General features: G+C 36.6%; 1 protein-coding gene across 1 annotated transcript in view; it reads left to right on the top strand.

The window, feature by feature from the left end:
• The first annotated feature begins 2686 nt into the window (after window positions 1-2686).
• The window catches only part of LOC149078461 (receptor-type tyrosine-protein phosphatase S-like), an 83383-nt gene continuing 66556 nt past the window's right edge, over window positions 2687-19513 (top strand). The window contains exons 1-6 of the mRNA XM_089240564.1: window positions 2687-2828; window positions 12808-12947; window positions 14895-15072; window positions 15179-15433; window positions 16667-16798; window positions 19310-19471. Of these exons, the coding sequence (XP_089096690.1) occupies window positions 2738-2828; window positions 12808-12947; window positions 14895-15072; window positions 15179-15433; window positions 16667-16798; window positions 19310-19471 (958 nt within the window). The 5' untranslated portion in view covers window positions 2687-2737. The remainder of the gene's footprint in view (window positions 2829-12807; window positions 12948-14894; window positions 15073-15178; window positions 15434-16666; window positions 16799-19309; window positions 19472-19513) is intronic.

Raw genomic sequence — 19513 nt, 5'->3', positions numbered from 1 at the left:
AGAGGTTGATAGCAATCTTTTTCTCTGTTATCATTTCGCCGCCGTTTCTGTTGCACCCCGACGTCAGGAAAGTTTCTGACAGACGAACTGGGTATCAAACTCGCGACACCTCCAAGCATCCTTTGGCACTTTAGACGAGTATCTTATCTACCTGGGCTACCACGCCTGTACTGTTAAGTGGTAATATGAGAGGGCCCGTGAAAAAAAAGCTCCCAGTCTAGGGGCTCTGCTACAGGATTATTTCTATAAATACAATAAAACCTCGATAAGTTGTCACCTCATGTTATCGAAAAATTATGACGACTTATAATTATTATTTAATGTGCAATAGTGTGAAAATCGTATTAATTTAAAGTATAACATTTATTAAAATATGAATTAAAATTTCAATATTAAGAAAATCTATAGATTGAAGAAAAAAATTGAAATTTTTATCTTTTTAGAGCTCTTATTACTTAACTTATTGTAGTAAAATATATTGGTACACTTTGATTTATGCTAGTAATTTAGACTAAGCAGAGCAACTGTTAGAATAGTTAGTTTTTCTTCACCATAGAACTACTGCACATCAATTTTACCATACAGATGAAATTTAATTTTAGTGTTTTATGTCTATCAGTAGTTTATGAAACAACTACAAGGTGATCTTGGTAAAATTTATCAAGTTAATTTTTCACATATTAACTACAAGGTGATCTCTCGAGCACAGGGTCCACTTTGAGGGACTCGTGGACAGTGGCGTCTTAAGGCATGTGCCCACCCGGGCACAACCCGGGGGCCTCAAGTGAAAAGGGGCCTTACAAAAATAAGATCTATTTGAAATTTTCAAGAATTTGCCTGGTAGGGGTATCATAGGCACCCCGGGCCTGTGATACTCTTAAGACGGCCCTGCTTGTGGAGGCGCCGGGTAGGGAAAAGCACACATTAGAATACCTCAACTTTGGAAAAAATGTCTTGGTTTTTCAAGAAAAATAATTTGTTTAAATTTTGAGCCCTAAATTAGTGGCGCACATGCAGAAATCAGGTCTAGCTCGAACAGTCCCTAATGTTTCAAAAACTTTAGTCACAAATAAACTTTCCCAGCGTAACTTTCGTTGCTTGAATTGTTCCGTTTTGGTACATAAGGTGACTTTTAAGCATATGACAATGCTGTTAACAAGCTATTTTTTTAAAGGAAGCCATAGAAATTATCTGTTCCCCTCTCTCAAACTTTTTCATGGTGACGAGTAAACGAGGGTTTAATAGAGATTGTTGTCTATAAAAGCTGGACAGACCTGAAGAAAAACGACTTAACCGGAGTGACGACTTATCAGGGTGACGACTTACGCGGTTTTACTGTATTAGTCTTTCTACAAATAATTTAAAAGTAATGGTATAATCCAGAGGTCCTCAACCCATGACCCGCGGGCCAAATGTGACCTTCTGAGCTTTTTGCTGCGGCTCACCGAAAATAGCTACTTTGCATAGAAAAACGTTAAATTCAAAAAAAAAAGAAAAGATAAAATCATTTATAAGAGGCTTCTAGAGCCACCGGAATCTGTACTGCTGTATTTAGAACTGTGAGATACTTTCCATATTTCATATTAATGCCATGCGTTTGATACATTAAAAGGGCCGTTATAACGAATTCAAAGGACCAGGAGCCAAACAGTTTTTGAATCAGCCAATATGAAATCATCGGCCTATGATTTTATTTATATAGGCTGCGTATTTCGAGAGGCCAATTCCGGCATCCAAAAGCTATATATTTTTATGGAATTTACACAAATGTTGCAAAAAACACCTTCATGAAAGAAATAATTTTAGACATTAAAAAAAAAATAACTTCATAATTGATGAAAATGTATAATTAATAAAAGAAAAATAGTTACAGAATTACTGAAAGAAATATTTGCAGAAGACAGTGACAGAAATAATTTCAGAATTATTGAGAGCAATTTTTAGAATTGTTAAGAGTAATAATTCATGAAAAAAACTTACGAATTTTCGAACGAAATAATTTCATAATTAATGAAAATTTGAAATAAAAAAGGATTTCAGAATCATCGGGAAAATTTCGGATTTAATATAAGAATTAATTTAAAAGGATTAATTAATCAATGAGAAATTATTTGAAAATAACTCAAATTTAATGAAAGAAATAGACACAGAGAAAAAATTAGTATTCAAAAAAATATATAATTTGTAGAACCCTGTTTAATAACCGAGAATACCGAGGTATGACTGGGCGGCCCTCGGGCTTCGTGGGGAATTTAATTTGGCCCGCAATGTGTGTGTGTGTGTCTGAAAGGTTGAAGACACCTAGTCTAATCCAAAAAAACGAATTATTTGGCCATGAAGAAGATGTGCCAGGGACTTGAGGATCGGGTTATTGTTCTCCGAAGGTTCTCCTGAGCAATTCTCTCTGGGATAAATGATATCATCTGGTCACGAAACATCGCCGTTGACAGCTGGACTCGGTCTTGGACGAGCGATAAGAGGAAGCAAAGATAAAGGAGAGACTAATTTAAATTTTAAAGCTATTTTATCGATTTTTGTGACCCTTTTTTTAAGACATGCCGCCATGCATCCGTTATGTACTTCCTTGGAAAAAAAAAGTTTTGCGGAAGTTGGTTTTCTTCAATATTCAGTGGCAGGAAGTCGACAGCTCTCTTTCTCTCTTTTGCTTCCTGTTTTGGTATTTTAGGACGGATTTCAATGCTGAATCACTTGTGTATTGTAAAAGTTCCATCGAAAAATGGACATCAAATTAACGGCGAGCGTTCTTTCGGTCACCCGTTTTCTTACGGTTGGATACATTATTTATTTTTGTGTTCTTCCTGTTAAAGGTGAGTAAATCTGTTGTGTATCGAATTTGTTTTCGCGTTTTACGGACCATAAATACTGTCGAATTTCGGTGAAAAATGCTAAATCCTCAAATTCAAGCATGAGCACAGGATAATTACTGAAGTGGTTGTGATTATTAAGTTATAATCAAGAAAAAATTGTTTGTTACATTAGAATAGTTTATGCGCTAAACTACACTGATTTTTGAGAGGTTTGTATCTTTGCCATGGTTTTTAGACTAGGAATACACTACAAAAGATCTTTTACAAAACTTCCAAAGGCTAGTGAGGAATCTGCCATTTTTATAGACTGATCGCAGTTTTATACTTGAAGTTCAACCTTATTGCCAGCCTCAAAACAATTTGTTCAATGCAATGCTCATTAATGACACTTCACCTAGTTGTCTGCAACTTTACTCATGCAGTTCGTAATTTACTCATTACAAAATAATCGGTCAATTGACAAGTGTCACTGAAAAATAACCACATTTTATGTTTCCTATGTGTGAATAGAAGAGTTTGTGTTTTAAAAAGTGATTGATTGAACAAAAATTATTTCTTGTAATATTAGTCAGATCTTTAAAATATATAAAGCACAGTCGAACTTGGTTAATCCAAAGTCAAAAGTCACTGGAAAAACATGAATTGTCCAATTAATCGGTTCTGGATCAGTAAAATTATTGAAAATTGAAACTTAATCATCAAAAACTTAATAATAACATAGGATAACAATTACCAATTATAAAAATTTTATTATCAGTTGCGAAACCGTTTTTCTAATTTTAATAGCTTATAATTATAATAATTGATCTTAGCTCCCCCATTACCCCGCTGTTCTGGAATCAGCATTACTGCAGAATTTCTTGACTATGTTCAAAGCCTGATTTACGGAAACAGCTCATTATTATCCGTTATGGAACTGTTTCCCAAATTATGCTTATCATTCAAGTGCTATCAAGGAAACATTACTTTCATTAAAGTATTACAATCTGAACTATACGCTATTCTTACTAACGACAAAAAATTCAGGTTTTAGAATACTATACCTTGATCTATAGCAGTGATTCCCAACGTGGGCGATGGAATGTTTGTTCCAGGGGGCGGTAGAAGCTACGGGTATGACATAGGATCCTATGGGTTAGATTGCGCTGGGGGGCGATGGGAGAAAAAAATTTCTGAAAAAGGGGGTGATGGGACAAAAAGGTTGGGAAACTATGATCTATAGGTTGAAAAAGCATAATCGGTATTAAGTGGTACACATTCTCGATGCATTCCAGCTGAAATTACCAAAAACAGAGTAGAGGAAAAACAGAATTTTTTCAGACTTTTATTAGTGTTAAAAATTTGTTGTTTAGCAACTAAATCGAGAAAAGCAAAAAGTCTGACTTCCTGTAGAATTTTTCAAATTAAATTTGCTTATACAAAAACCATGATCCCCCCCACCAACTTCGAATTACCCAAAAAGTTCAAATTAAACAAACAAATTTTAACATTAAATTAGATAGAAAATCCAACGGGGAGATCGTAAAAGTTCGAATATCCAAAATTAGAATTAATCAAGTTCTACTGTATGTGGTAGATGGAAAACGGGAATCCTTTATATAAAGCAGTGGTTCTCAACGTTTTTTAGACCATGGGCCCCCCTCTGAACCATATTTTTTCGTGGCTACCCTCGTCTTAAATAGGGCCCCACTATCCTCATGGAAGACCGTGACCCTTTCTACTTACTGAATTGAATTTAGTGAAACTAAATTTATAATCAACAAAAATATTTCATAAATAATCTTGATCTGTTACCCTGGGCCAGGCCAACGCCTTCTGCTTTGGTAGGTGTTGCATGTTCTAATTGCCCATACCTATTACACCTATACCTGTTCTCTATTCCAGGGTAAAATTTCTCGTGGAACCGTTGATAGTTATACCGCGGAACCCTTGATGATAATTAGGCTGTTCTACAGAACTGAAACAAATTTTTGTATATTTAACCAAAAATCTCTAATTGCTTCCCCCAACAAAATCATATCCCCATGGCAAAATGAAAGAGTGCCTAGGCACCTCTTACTTTAGATATTTATTGTCATATATCATTGTACCAGATCTTATCGTGGAAACTCCTATTATATGCAGGACTGAGATCCCTGCATGGCCCCTCGCAAAAAGAGTGGATCAGGCAGGGCTTCTGTCCGGGGGACCGATATAATTCTCATCACCGATATAAATTCATCACATTCTAATCAGATGTGATTATATTTTTGTTTTTCGCACTACAATTTCACATTGAGGGAGGGGGAGGCGTGAAGAGTCTGAACTGGCGCCCACCAAAGATTTCAGCCTACGGTGGATGTGGGGGGCCATGGATCTCCGCTGTGCCCGGTTGAACTCATGATTGGGATTCACGAGGTTGGAGCACTGTCAACCTATTGGGATGCATATTCACGGATATCGAGAGCTTTGATTATAACCATCATCAGAAGAAAAAAGCACCCGCAAAAAAACTCTAGCATATGCCTTCAACTGAAATAATCATAACGCTAATCATTGAATCAATCATAAAGTGTTCATCTGAGCTGTTGGTGAATATCTTCTGATTATGAAATCAAGCATCTATCCTCATTGGTTTAAGTGTGATCCCTATGATCAGTGCCGTCTTAAGGCATGGGCCCACCCGGGCACTGCCTTTGGGCCTGAACAGAAGAGAGGCCCCCACAAAAATGATAACTGGTTAAAATTTTCGAGAAATTTCTAAGTAGAGACCCAGAAAAATCAGTTGGCCCGGGGACCCACGATGCTCTTAAGACGGCTCGTAGGGATGGCAGGGCTCTAGCACGAGGGCCCGGGACAAACCTCACTGTTTTTCTTTTACTCTATAAATTCGCTATAGAGGAGGGGCCTCACCAAAGATCTCAGTCTCGGGCGCTTCAGCTCCAGGATGGGGTGATAAAATGCTCGCAATAAAATGGAAAAGCATAGCTGCCAAGTCTCCCGAATTTTAGCTTCATCTCTCGACCTACCGAAAAGTTCTTAAATCTCCCGAATTTTTACGAAAATCACAAAAAATCCCTAATTGTCCCTAAAAATTCCCTACTTCATGTAAAAAGAATCCCCGCTTCTGAAAACAATCCCTAAGGAATTTCTGGTGGGGCAAAAGTCATCGAGAAGAAATATAATTTATATTTCTTATTTCCCCTCTAAGGCAAAAGTCTTTTGTCTCTTTTTTCCCCTGTCGAAATGACGTCACACGTCGTAAATGGGGGAATAGTGGGAAAGTGGAAAAATATACCATCAGGGCTTACAAAACTCTGATGGTAAGAAAAGTTTGTCTTATACTGCAGAGAAATAGCTTAGCAGCCAATAGTCCTGGATAATAATTGAAGATTATAGTGATGCGCTTGCACCACTGAGCTATAAGTAAAGTTTACCTATAGCTCAAGGAAGGTTTAATAGCTCAGTGCGCGCATGTGGTCAAAACTTCCTCTTTTGTTCGAGTTACGTACGTGCGTGCGATAACAAAACATGAATACTGATAAGCAAAAAAATATTTAATCAATTTTAAAGATACTTATTCCCCGATGACTTTCCTTACATTAAACGTCCCAGAAAAGTGCTGACTATTGTTTTTTGTACAAGTTTAGTTACGGACATAAGGGGCCATTAAAGTATTACGTAAGCAGATTTTCAGCCATTTTTGACCCTCCACCCCCTGTCAGCATGTCAGCAAAACACTGTCCCCCCCCCCCCGTCAGCAAAATTTCGTCAGCAGCTTCGAATATTTCATATCTTCAAAAAGGGGTGGTTGATGACGTAAGCAACTTACAAACCCCCCTTTCCCCCGTCATCAAAAGTCAGCAAATCCGAAACCCCCTCCCCCCCCTCGATGCTGATGCAATACTTGAATCGTAATAATAATGTAATCTATATATATAAAATTGATTTTCTGTCTGTCTGTCTGTGTGCGTGTATGTTCTCTATACAAATCTACAATTTTAGATCGATCGTCAACAAATTTTGCATATATACCAAATGGGACCCGACTTGAACGATAGGCTACTTTAAAATTTCGTCAGAGCAGGGCAAATTCCCCAAATGGGCAAAAAACGGTTGGGCAACAATGGTTTTGGGGTCTCGACAATCACTTTCCGAACGTTTACTTTGGTTACCGTGGTTCCCTAGCAATGCGCTTCAGGCGTGTATATGCCTTTACAATGGTTTGTCACTTCCCTAATCCTGTTAGTATATGTATAATAGTTTATGCCTTTATAATGGTTTGTCACTTCACTAATCCTGTTAGTATATGTATAATAGTTTATGCCTTTATAATGGTTGGCCACATTTTCAATACTCTCAGTAATGAGGCTTTTTGAATAGACGTCATAATCATCATCAGCATCTATTTGAGGGTCAGGAAAAGGGTGATCAGAAATCAGTGTTAAAATTGCCGATTTTACTGTAGAAATGCGGAAATTTGGCTGGGTTTTCCATCACACATCAATAATTTTAAAATTTTATATTGAATTCTAGATTTTTGGAATATTGAGTTCGCTTAGAGATATACGAAGCCCAGGAGATTAAATATGAAGTGATTAGCCAGACCTACTTTTGAGTTGAGATCCACGCAATAACATTGATTTCAACTTTTTATTTATATCTTCTCAAGTATGGAAATTAATGTCTCCTTATTGTCTAACTGCATAAATTCACATATAGTTTAGATTGTTTTAAAATTAATTATGGGCTCATAAAGTACATCGAAGAAATTCCACAGTTTTAATATTTTTTGAAGCAGAAACCGGCAGATGAATAACTAGAACTTCGGGGGGGGGGGAATCGAAATACTTGGCACCCCTTGAAAAAGAAAAAAAAAAAAATTCATTTCTACGTTTCTTTAAATCTAGATTTGTTTCTTTCATGAGTCGCGCAGTAAGTCGTCATATTGGTTCAACTTGAACACGGTTTGTATGTCCCTCAAAGAAAGAGGGAGATATCACGTGATCCAAAAAGCCTCATTGAAGAAAACCCGTAGCACCACATATTCTTTGTGAATTATTCACAAAAATATTAAAAAAATTCACTTCTCTTACCTAATACCTAAGTTTTATAACTCTCTTCCCATTTAAATTAAGCATGCTTCTTCTCTGATATCTCCGTGCACTTTTATTTTTTTTTAAAACATTTGTTCCCACACTAATTAAAGTTATTGATTTTTTCCCATTATATTTACCATCTTAAATATTTTGCCTTTTCTCAATTATTAGCTCAATTATTCAAATCATACTTATAATCTCTAATTTTGATATTTAAAATGCACCAACCACACGTTGCCACAATCATGTTACTACTAATTTTGTTTTTTCCCCTTCACCGATCGATTACTAGATATTTAACTATCAATTCTCCCCATTTATATTTGCGTTTACATACACGTGTATATGCTGTATATAAGTATTCCCCCCACCCCTTCACACATTGTACTTTTTTTTTATCAATAACCCATCGTCCAGTATGTGACAGTCATGTTCACCTTGGATGAAAAGTTGTCTCTGTTTGTATATGTATGCTTGTACATCTCTTTGGCTAAATAACAAAAATAATAAAATTGAAACAAATGTTTCATTTGTGAGAGAAATTCAAAGTATGAATAGATTTGATGAAGTAATTTACAGAAGAAACTAATTTTCGATGCATTACTGTAGCTAGAAACGAAACCAAATAAACAACGAATATTGTTTTGAAGATGAAACGCCGCGTAAAAGCCAAATCGAAACTTATTTTTTTTTTCCTTTACGTTAGCATATTTTTCCTCGTTTTTTCCCCTTCCGCTGGTTTGACGATTACAAAAAATGTACAGTATAAAGATGGGTTTTTCCTAGGAGTAGTATTTTTGCGCCGTGTGCATCGTGAAAAAGCTGATTGGTTAAAAACCTGAAATTCAGGTTTTTTTCACCAATCAGCGTTTTCACGCTGCGTGCGCTGCAGAAACCTGCTCCTAGGAAAACCTGGCTTTTAGTACACCAGCGGAAAACAGGCATGCACTATGAGCACCCTCCCGGCACGAGTAAACCACGCCCACTACCTGATTCGGAAACCAGGATGCACTATAATTGCACACTAAGTCTCTCTACAGAGAGCAAGCAATGCACAAGGCTTTCAATACAATACCTACGTCGAGAAACTATCCATACTTAGATGAGACAAGCATAATTTTTTTTATGGGCAGTATATTTATATTTTATCATAAGTATTGGTTTCTTTTGGCTCTTATTGGATTGCTGTATTTTTGGTATAGGGCCCTACATAATGTGTAGATTGATATCCATATTTTTTATGAGTATCTTTTTTCAGCCACTTCGTTGGGCATTTTGTCTGATATGGCCTTTGTATTCATATTGAACATGAAAATTGAGGCATCTGTCACTTTCACTTCCAGTATGAAAGTCAAGCGGCAGCGTTTTTCAAACACGAAACATTCATTACGCAGACATTATAAGCACGCTACAGCCACGCTACACATACAACAGCGCTTTCCGGCATGTACCAGTCCGTGAAAAACTCACCGGAGGAATTATTACGAGGGGTGTATATGAACGTTTGGTAATTGTAGTAGAATTCCATACCAGCCCAGCTCGATAGAAACAACTGACTTGATACACTGCGCAAAACAAATAGGGAAGCAAGCAAAAAAGTGAAGAAAACCGTGCGAGACAGCCACGTATTGGCATACAATGGATAGTACACGCGTATCAATCCGCAATACAGAAAAAAGACGTAAAAAAATTGGAATTAAGCTTTAATTCTTTGAAAATATGGAAAAAATATGAAAAGATGATTTAGGGCAACAATTTGGTTACATGTAAACGATAAAAAAAAAACTGTTTAGACATGATGCATGAGTTTTAATAGGGCGTGTGGTCTCCTCGAACAGCTAAGACTGCTGCACACCTGTTTCCCATGGATGGGATGAGGTTATCGATCAGACTTTGGGGAATACTGTTCCACTCCTCAAGAAGTGCAATCTGCAAGTCTCGGACAGTAACAGGCGGCCATGGTCGCGCAGCAATGCGTCGTCCGAGCATGTCCGACATGCTCGATTGGATTCAGGTCAGGAGAGCACGCTGGCCATTCCATACGCTGTATTGTTTCAGCTTCAAGCATGTTCTCCACCAGACGAGCTCTATGCGGTCGGGCATTATCATCCTGGAAAACAAAGGAATCTCCAATGGCTCCAGCGTAAGGGATGACATGAGGTCGCAGTATCTCGTCTGCATACCTTCGGGCCGTCAAAGTGCCATTCCGAATGATACGCAGGTCCGTACGTCCGCCTATGCTGATTCCACCCCATACCATCCAACCAGCTCGTCTGTATTGTGACCTTTCACGAACGAATGCGGGGTTATTTCGAGTGCCCCTGTCCCTCCATACCAGAACACGTCGGGTGTCACACTCCAGACTGAATCGGGACTCGTCTGTAAACAGCACTTGGCTCCAATCATGTTGCTCCCAATCTCGATGTTCAGCAGCCCATCTTCTTCGGGCCGCACGGTGGCGTGGGGTCAACGGAATGCAGACCATTGGCCTACGTGCATAGAGCCCTCCCTCATGAAGCCGATTACGTACTGTTTGGCTGGACACCCTTCGTCCTGTTGCCAAGAGCAACCGTCTTTGCAGCTGCGTAGCATTCTCTGTTCTGTTTCGACGGGCTGTTAACCGTACATACCGGTCATCAGTTGCTGTAGTGGCGCGTGGCCGACCTTGCCCTGGTCGACGTCTAACATTTCCTGTTTCTTGGAATCGATTCCACAGCCTTGCAACAACACTTCTGGCGACTCTAACAGCGTCCGCGACACTACGTTGTGTTTGCCCGGATTCCAGTCTGCCTATAACACGCCATGCAATGGATTCCGGTAAATCACGTTGTTGAGACATCCTCAAGTCACCTTGTCTCAAAAAAAAATACTGCGCAATCGAATTTCACAGTTACGGCAGTAAAACAGACGTTTCTGCAACATCCCGATTTCTGCCCTTATTTCCTTTTTCTGGTTTTTGACGTCATGAACTTTGATTTGCATATGAAGTTTTCTTCTTCCGTTTCCTGCTAGGCTTTAAATTATGGATGATTCATTTTATGTTACTTATCGGTATACATCTTTGCGTAGTTTTGTTAAAACCATGTGCTCCCCTAATTGTTTTGAGCAGTGTATAACTTCCTTTGAGGTCTGCATAATAGGAATCATGACATATTTGGTTGGTAAGTGAGTGTACTAATAATAGTCAAATGTATGTCTCGACATATTACACGGTAGAAGGAGGTGCTTCCAAAATCGAAAACAGGATTGAGTGACGAGATGCTAATGCTGGAGGAAGTTAACTAGACAAAAAACTCGTGAGAGAGAGGAAAATGAGAGAAAAAACAAGTTAGAAATCTCTCAAATTACATCCAACAGAGTGAATCGTTGATGTATAACGGTTGATTCCGTATGCAATGCTGATATTACCAGAAAAGACAAAGTTTTAATTTAACAGCTTAAATTATCAATCGATGCAAAAAAAGCTAAAAAAATTGATTTGTTGAAAACCGAATAAAAACCCATGCTTGAAACATACCCGGAAAAAAAACCCCTATTTTACTTTTAAATTAAAGTTTTCTGTACTGGTAACCTGAGTTATCTGGATGGACAGAAACTCAATTTTTGTTTCTTGATTTCGCAACCCATTTTGTAGTATACAGTATAATCTGAAGAAATTATAATGGATGATACATAGCATAAAAACATGAAATACAAACTGCAAAATTGACATGAGCTGCATACGACGATAAGAAACGATTGAAATCAAACTAATGGGTGGAAGAGATTTGAGAAAAAAAATGTAATAACTCGGAGACAAAACGCAAAATTTCAGTATTAATGGACATGCAAGAAGACTGGGTTCGATTCCAGGTGGAGACTACTACAATTTTCACTTCAGCATAAGATCCAGAAAAAAGTCTTTCCTTTATACCATTTTTCCAACGTTTTTTCCATCCCGCAGCCCCAGTGAAATACAACTTACCTTCCCGCACACCCCCCCCCCCACTTCGGATAATGCGTTTTCTATCTCTGCTTGAAAATTCAGTTTTTCTGTAATTAATTACATTAATCATCCATATAATAATGCTTAGCAGTCAGTCTACTTATATTTACATTTCATTCATGTAATTTGCGTGTGAAAGAATATTCTTAGAATCCGAAATTTTTAAATAAATCAAGATTTGTGGTTGCAAAAGCAAAAAATATAGCTGGAATGGCAAAAATATATACCTAAAAGTAGTTCATAAAACAGGAAGGATCCAAAATGTATAAGAATAACTGTGTTTAAATCAGCCAATTCAATCGATTATTAGTCTAGATATTGAAGATTTTTTCGGGATCGTTGACTCGAATTTCCCAGATATTGCGCGAGGGGAATACGGTATTATTGCTTTCTTACCAGAGATACAGTTTCATTGCAATCGCTTACCTTATAGAAATAATTCTTTTCCTTCCAAATATGAAATTCTCTTCAGAAGCTACTTTACAAATATTTCGATATAGCGATCTCCAAATTTAATACACGTTTTATTTGGAGATCGCTGTATCAAACTATAACGCACGTTTTCCGTGAGGAGATAGCAGTCGAACGTCGACTGCGTAGATAAAACATTGCGGGGATCAGTCCGAAAATTGCAGATTTGTATTGGAACACACTCAACGACAAACAGAAGAAGAAAAAAATCAATTTTACATAATATATATATTATTTTCTAACAAAACACAACACAGACACCGTACCATGCAATCAAAATAAAATGCAAATACAAGTGAAAGACAACACAACAAAACAATACATAAACTATGCAGCTCTTAGGGATCAACTTGGTCCGTCCTACAGCGCAAAAAAAAATTCTGTATACAATAAACAATATAGTATAGATTTCTTTTATAAATGAATTTTTTTTAATTGCTCACAGGACAGTTCGAAGCCGATCTAACTCTTCAGAACGTTTGGGAACGCCTCTCTCTATCAAACGACAAATGTATGATCCAATGCATAAGCTCCGACGAGTTGCCGAACAAGATAAAGTTTTCAAGACCTATCGACACTGGGCAGGTGATAAATGCGTTACCTTTTAATAGAAATCTGAGGGTTTCGTACACTCAAAAGATGAACTCCAATATTTAAGGGGTCACATACCTCTTAGCATGGGAAAAAGTTAAAGTATTATTAAAAATACTATTTAATAAATTGATTTATTAGAATTTTTTTTCACATATTTTTGATTATATATGCTATCCCTATGCCAGTATATAAAACTTTACATATCCCTAATACTTAATTTTTTCAAAAATTTCAAAAGAATACATTAAAAACAGCTTGCGTGCACGATAAAATGGCATGACATCAATGCAACCATATAATATTGAAATTAAATTGAAGAAAAAACGGCTCATTTCGTAAAATTAACTAAAAGATTTCAGATCCATACATAAATATTTGATTTATATAAAAAAAATATTTTAAATAATTTTTGAAAATTTAAATTAGAAATTAAATTTTAAATAAGAATGAGTCAATGAAATTTCAATCTTTTTGTCCATTTTATGAAATGAACCGTTTTCTTCATTTTAATTATGATATTGTATGGTTACATTGATGTCATGCCCTTTTATCATGCGCGAAAGCTGTTTTTAATTATTTTTTGAAAATTTAAAAAAAATTAGGTATCAAAAATATTAAAGATTTTATACCAGCATAGGATAGCATATTTTATCAAAAATATGTGAAAAAATTCTAATAAATCAATGGCTAAATAGAATTTTTACTGTTAATTTAACTTTTCCCTATATTAAGAGGTATGTGACCCTTTAAGGTAGAAGTGTACTTCTTCATTTATTCTAGAATTATTTCTTTCGTTTATTCTAGAATTATTTCTTTCGTTTATTCTAGAATTATTTCTTTCGTTTATTCTAGAATTATTTCTTTCGTTTATTCTAGAATTATTTCTTTCGTTTATTCTAGAATTATTTCTTTCGTTTATTCTAGAATTATTTCTTTCGTTTATTCTAGAACTACTTCTTTCATTAATTCCGGGATTATTTCTTTCATTAATTCCGGGATTATTTCTTTCATTAATTCCGGGATTATTTCTTTCATTAATTCCAGAACTAATCATTTTATGAGTGTTCTGTTTTAATTTTTATGAGTGGTTAACGAATCATTGAGATTCGTCATGATCCTCATATAATGTGATGCACTTTCTTTCTTGAAGAAATGTATGTGTTGAATAAAGTTTTTTAAAAAGTTATTTTCCCATCAAAAAATATACGTAACGAGTGACAACATTATTTGTAGTTTTCTTGTGACGTCAAATCGATGTTTTGGCATAGAAATTTCACAATATGATGGGCTTTCTTTTATCAACTTGAGTTGAAATACAGACAGACTCAGTTATAACACCATTTCTTCCATTTATTCTAGAATTATTCCTTTTATTTATTCTAGAATTATTCCTTTCATTTATTCTAGAATTATTCCTTTTATTTATTCTAGAATTATTCCTTTTATTTATTCTAGAATTATTCCTTTCATTTATTCTAGAATTATTCCTTTCATTTATTCTAGAATTATTCCTTTCATTTATTCTAGAATTATTCCTTTCATTTATTCCAAAAAATTATTTCTTTCATCGATTCCAAAAAATTATTTCTTTCATAAATTCCAAAACTATTTCTTTCATAAGTTCCGAAATTATTTCTTTCATTTATTCTAGAATTATTTCACTCATTAATTCCAGAACTAATCGTTTTTCAATGTTTTCAACCATTTTCTGAAAATGATCAGCGGGCCATAACAGAAGCTCTGAGGGCCAAATGCGGCCTGCGGGTCATGTGTTGAAGGCCTCTGCTCAACGAGAGTCAGTGGAGACCGCCAATTACTAACGTTATCGTCGAGGCGTCATTACAACCGAGTTTGACTACATTATTGAAATTCCCCGTATAAATGTATACTTTCATTCGCACTAAATCAAAATTTTTTTTATTTCTTTCTATTGTATAGGGTACGAGGTTGCCAAAATACTCCCAGCAATACATCCTCGGCAAACCGCTTTTCGCTCGAATATTATCAATGCGAAAAGAAGACATGCTTTCAAGATTTGGAGTTTATCAATGCAAAGTAACTAAAAATGACGTAACAACAGAGGTCGTGACCCTTAAATTGCCACCTCTTTCGTTAGGTACAGAACCTTCTGCTTTTATTTCTACTAATGAAGTTTCTGATTGACTATATATCCTATCACTACGCAGTATGTAATATTGCTTTCATGTGTGGTTTAATTTCAGCGGAACTGGACATCACCCCTCACTATCGGGTAGTGAATGTCGGAACGGATGTGGAGCTGAAAGTAAACGTGCTGAAGAAACAAGATCTTCCGATCAGGTGGCGCCATAATGGGAAAAAATTACCAGCGTCTTGGGATGACCAGTTGACCGTCACAATAAAGAATGTGAAAACTTCGGACTCAGGGGTTTACGAAAGCTTCTACGAAGGTCGGAGAGGAGAAAGCTTGCATGCGCTGACAAGGCTGGTTGTCAGAGGTATCATGAAAATCCAGTGATTTTCGAAGCATGAGGATTTAATTTATTTTATATGTTACGATAAATGTGATAAATCGGTTATCGTGCATACTTACCAATCGTCTTGGTAAGTTTGATAAATTTATTACTTTTACCGGCAAATATGCATAATATCCAAGTATTGTTAGTAAATTTGATAAATAATTGAAATTTATCGCCTTTATCTGTGACTACGCATAATACCCTAGTGTAGTCGGGGAATTTGGTAAACATAAAAAATTCCAAATGAGTCTAGTATGTGTTATAAATATAGACGGACCCCATAATGATAACTAATTTTACGATCATACTCCGATATAAGGATGCAATACATATATAAATTACCGTGTATAGTATATCATATAGTACGATTTATCATGTTTACTAACGACACGACACTTGGGTATTATGCATAGTAACCGGTAAGAGTGATAAGTTTTTTAGTACTTATAAAATTTTACCAACGAAGCTGGGGTAGTATGCATAATCGCAGGCAAAAGTGATTAATTTAAGGAAATTTATCGAAGTTTCCAAACATTTTGGTAACTTTGATAAAAAATACCAAAATGTTTGGTAAATATGCATAATAACCGGTTATTATGTATAACAACCGAGTTTATCACATATACTACCGTAACATATACATTACCAGTATTTATATAAAGTACTGAATGCAGGGTAATTCTAAATTCATGGGACAAACTTTAAGAGGGGATATAAGACACTTATACAAACATTTTTGGTCATAGAATATGCGGTGGAATCGCAATATCAAAAGGTGGGGGGGGGGGGGGGTTAGATAGTGCCGAATACCACCTCACCAAAAACAAATATAATTTTTCCGTCGGATTTGATGCGATAAGTGCAATCAACCATTCGAGGGTGCAGGGGGTTCTAATGTGGTAGGCCTTCTCATTGTGCAACTTGGTAACGCAAATTCTACTACTAGTCATTGTATCGCTCGGCCATTTTTTGAATGGTCTCATGAATTTAGAATCACCCTGTATACTACGAGGTTATATGACATATCAACTTTTTGTGAATTAAATAATCATTTATATAATTAGCGTAGTCATGAAGCTGATCACTTCTGCAAAACTAAAGCTTTTTTGGCAAAATTGCACTTTTTGAAGAAAGAGCAAATTCATTTGCCATGATCAGTTAATCGATTTTCCAAAATTCATTCATTATGCTGTTACATTTATTTTCTTCAAGGATGTCCAAATGGTTTTTACGGCAGCGCTTGCGATCAGGAATGTCCACCTTGCTATAACGGCGGTGTATGCCACGCAGAACATGGTGTTTGTGTTTGTCCTCCAGGGTTTGCTGGTGCTCGTTGCCAAAAAGGTAATTCTTTAGTGATATGAATCAATCGGGACAATATTATTTTTCGACGGTAGAAGAAAATCACGAACTAATAATTAGAAAAAATATATACCGTATATACTCGTGTATAAGCCGGGTTTTTTTTGGGAAAAGTTCGTTCTTCAAGTGGGGGGGGGGGGGGGGGAGATTCGGCTCACACTCGGGTCAGTTTTTAATGAGAAAATATCGACCCCCGCAATCAGTAGTCATTTTTGTAGCAGTGTTCGAGAGACCGGCCGCTGTGGTGGTCGAGTGGTTATAGTGACGGACTCGCGATGCGAGGATCCGGGTTCGAACCCCACAGTGGTGGTCGGCTGAAGTTGGTTTTCTGTGGTTCCCAACTTCAAGGCGCAAATGCGAGCCGATCTCCCCATTAAAAAGTCTCGCCACAAAGAGCAACAGTCCTACAACGATAAATCATTCAATCATAACACTTCACTCATAGTTAGAAAAACTGGTGGCAGCACTACACATAACAAGCATTACAGAAAAACAAAAAAACTTCACGTCAGGTTTCACTACACGTACACGCACATTCCCGCATGTACCGATTCGTTGGGGGTTCCGCGGGTGGGGGGTGCATGTGTGGTGTAGTAGTAGTAGGTAGGGCCTCCAAAAACTGGCTCGGGGATCCATGATGTTCTTAAGTCAGCCACCTCGTTGGGCAATTTGCCTGTTGTGGCGGTGTGGTTTGTATTTGTATTTTCAATATGGGATGTGTTCAAACCCCACAGAACCGATAATGTCAAAGCCGAGGCAAAAAAATCGAAAACATCATTGGCTTTAATAACAGTTGGGCTAACGTCGATTATACAGCCTTTGAATCATTTTCTATTGCAAATTTCCGCAAGCTATCCATTTTTTGCATGAAAATATAATACTTTTTTTCTCTAAAATGCGCGGATTTTTTGGGATCGGCTTATACACGGGTTTTCAATTTATTGCGATTTTGGTGGTCCTGAAGTAGGGGGTCGGCTTATATAGGAAGTATATACGGTATTTTAATTTATCATTTATGAATGAGCTTATTCAGTTTCACTCATATTATCTTTCAAATACAATTAAGCTCCCTAATATAAAATTACGAATATTAATACCAATAATTAAGAATATCCATAATCTAAATAATGAGGAAGTATTGTCACACATCACTATTTCTATAATCATTTCTTCTTGGTTAAAAAAAAAATTGTTAGCTAATCAGTGATTTGAATTTTATCCTTTTTACTGGACTCCAGGGCCGTAGCTAGCCATGACTGTGCCCTGTGCAAGAATTTGAATTTAGACCCCTTCTGGCCCAAATTTGGGCCCCCTTCCAAGTGGGTCCTGTACGCCTGCCCACGACCTGTTGCACCTGCCTAGTTACGGCCCTGCTGGACTCTCCAATGAACTTCGATACTAGACTTTTTACACCTTTCAGTGAACTTTAATTCACATTCTCACACCCAATGAACTTAAATTTATATTCTCACGCCTGTTTGAATATGCTGATTTGCCAGGGGTGAGTCTGATACTAACTCTTCAAGCGGAAACACATAGCAGAAACCACTAAAAATCCTATGAAATGTCATATCTTTTTTAATTAAGTGGGTTTTCTTCCAATTTTCAGCAGGTGAAAAGTAAGGGATATAGGGAGAAGTGTTCCATTGAGAAATAAATTTTGCAAAATATCTAGGCTTGTCAATGCTGAAAATAAAAAAACTTTTAACGAGGTGAGAGACATCTCGCCAATGCCACTTAAAGGATTAAATAAAAAAAATGTTTAAATTATCGCATCATCAAGCATAAATTGCTCTCTATCACTCCCAAGATTGTTCTGATACACTTTTAATGAGTTAGATCATTCAAAAATGTACTAATTTACCATTTTTGTAAAATTAAAATGAACTCATGAATAAAATTAGAGTACTCTGCGCACAATGCATACAGAATAAACGGAAATATGTACAGAATAATGAATACGCGTGTCTGTAATTAAATTTGGCATGTTCTGAATTGCTCATAACCTGAACCCCCCCCCCCCTTCCCGTCAAAGAATAATGAAAGTTTAGGAACGCCTTAAAGAAAGAATGGGGAGAATTTTCGCTTCCCCCCCCCCCCCCCTAAAGTCTGAAAATCTCTACAAAGCTTTCGGACAATTTGCAATTGTATTTGAATAATCACAGTTTTCGTAAAAGCGGTTCAACAGCAAAGCACGCTCCTGTAAACTCAACATCATAGCTCTTCCGTGAAAAAATAAGAATGGAAACGATTCTGCTAGGAGATGCTTAGATACTCTGCCATCAATCTTGGGTCGCATGTTTGTAAAAATGTAATATGTGCACTACAATTCGCATAGAAAACATCTCCTAGTCGTGAAAATGTTGGAGCTATTTTTTTGCTGTCTATTTTTTTACTATCATTAGGACGTTCCTAAAACTTCATAGTTTTATGATGAATAGTTAAGACTTTGAAGATCTCATAACACATTGTAGAAAAGTAAATGTATTTCAGCTTGCGGAGGCAATTATTTCGGCTCCGACTGCACAAAACTCTGCAGTCCACCGAAGAATAACACGGACATGGACGACGGATGTGCTCTTTATCTGTTCTGCAAACCTGATCCATACAGTTGTTCTTGTGCGTCCGGTTTCAAAGGAGCTAAATGTGTGGAACGTGAGTGTAAAATGTTTCATTTATATTATTATAAGACCGGGA

The sequence above is a fragment of the Pholcus phalangioides genome, unplaced genomic scaffold, assembly GCF_987345545.1.
Source record: "Pholcus phalangioides strain wild (caught in Gottingen) unplaced genomic scaffold, Ppha-v1.0 ptg000013l_1, whole genome shotgun sequence".
Classification (NCBI taxonomy): domain Eukaryota; kingdom Metazoa; phylum Arthropoda; class Arachnida; order Araneae; family Pholcidae; genus Pholcus; species Pholcus phalangioides.
The sequence above is the reverse complement of the archived record's forward strand: the minus strand, read 5'-3'. Positions and strand labels throughout refer to the sequence as shown.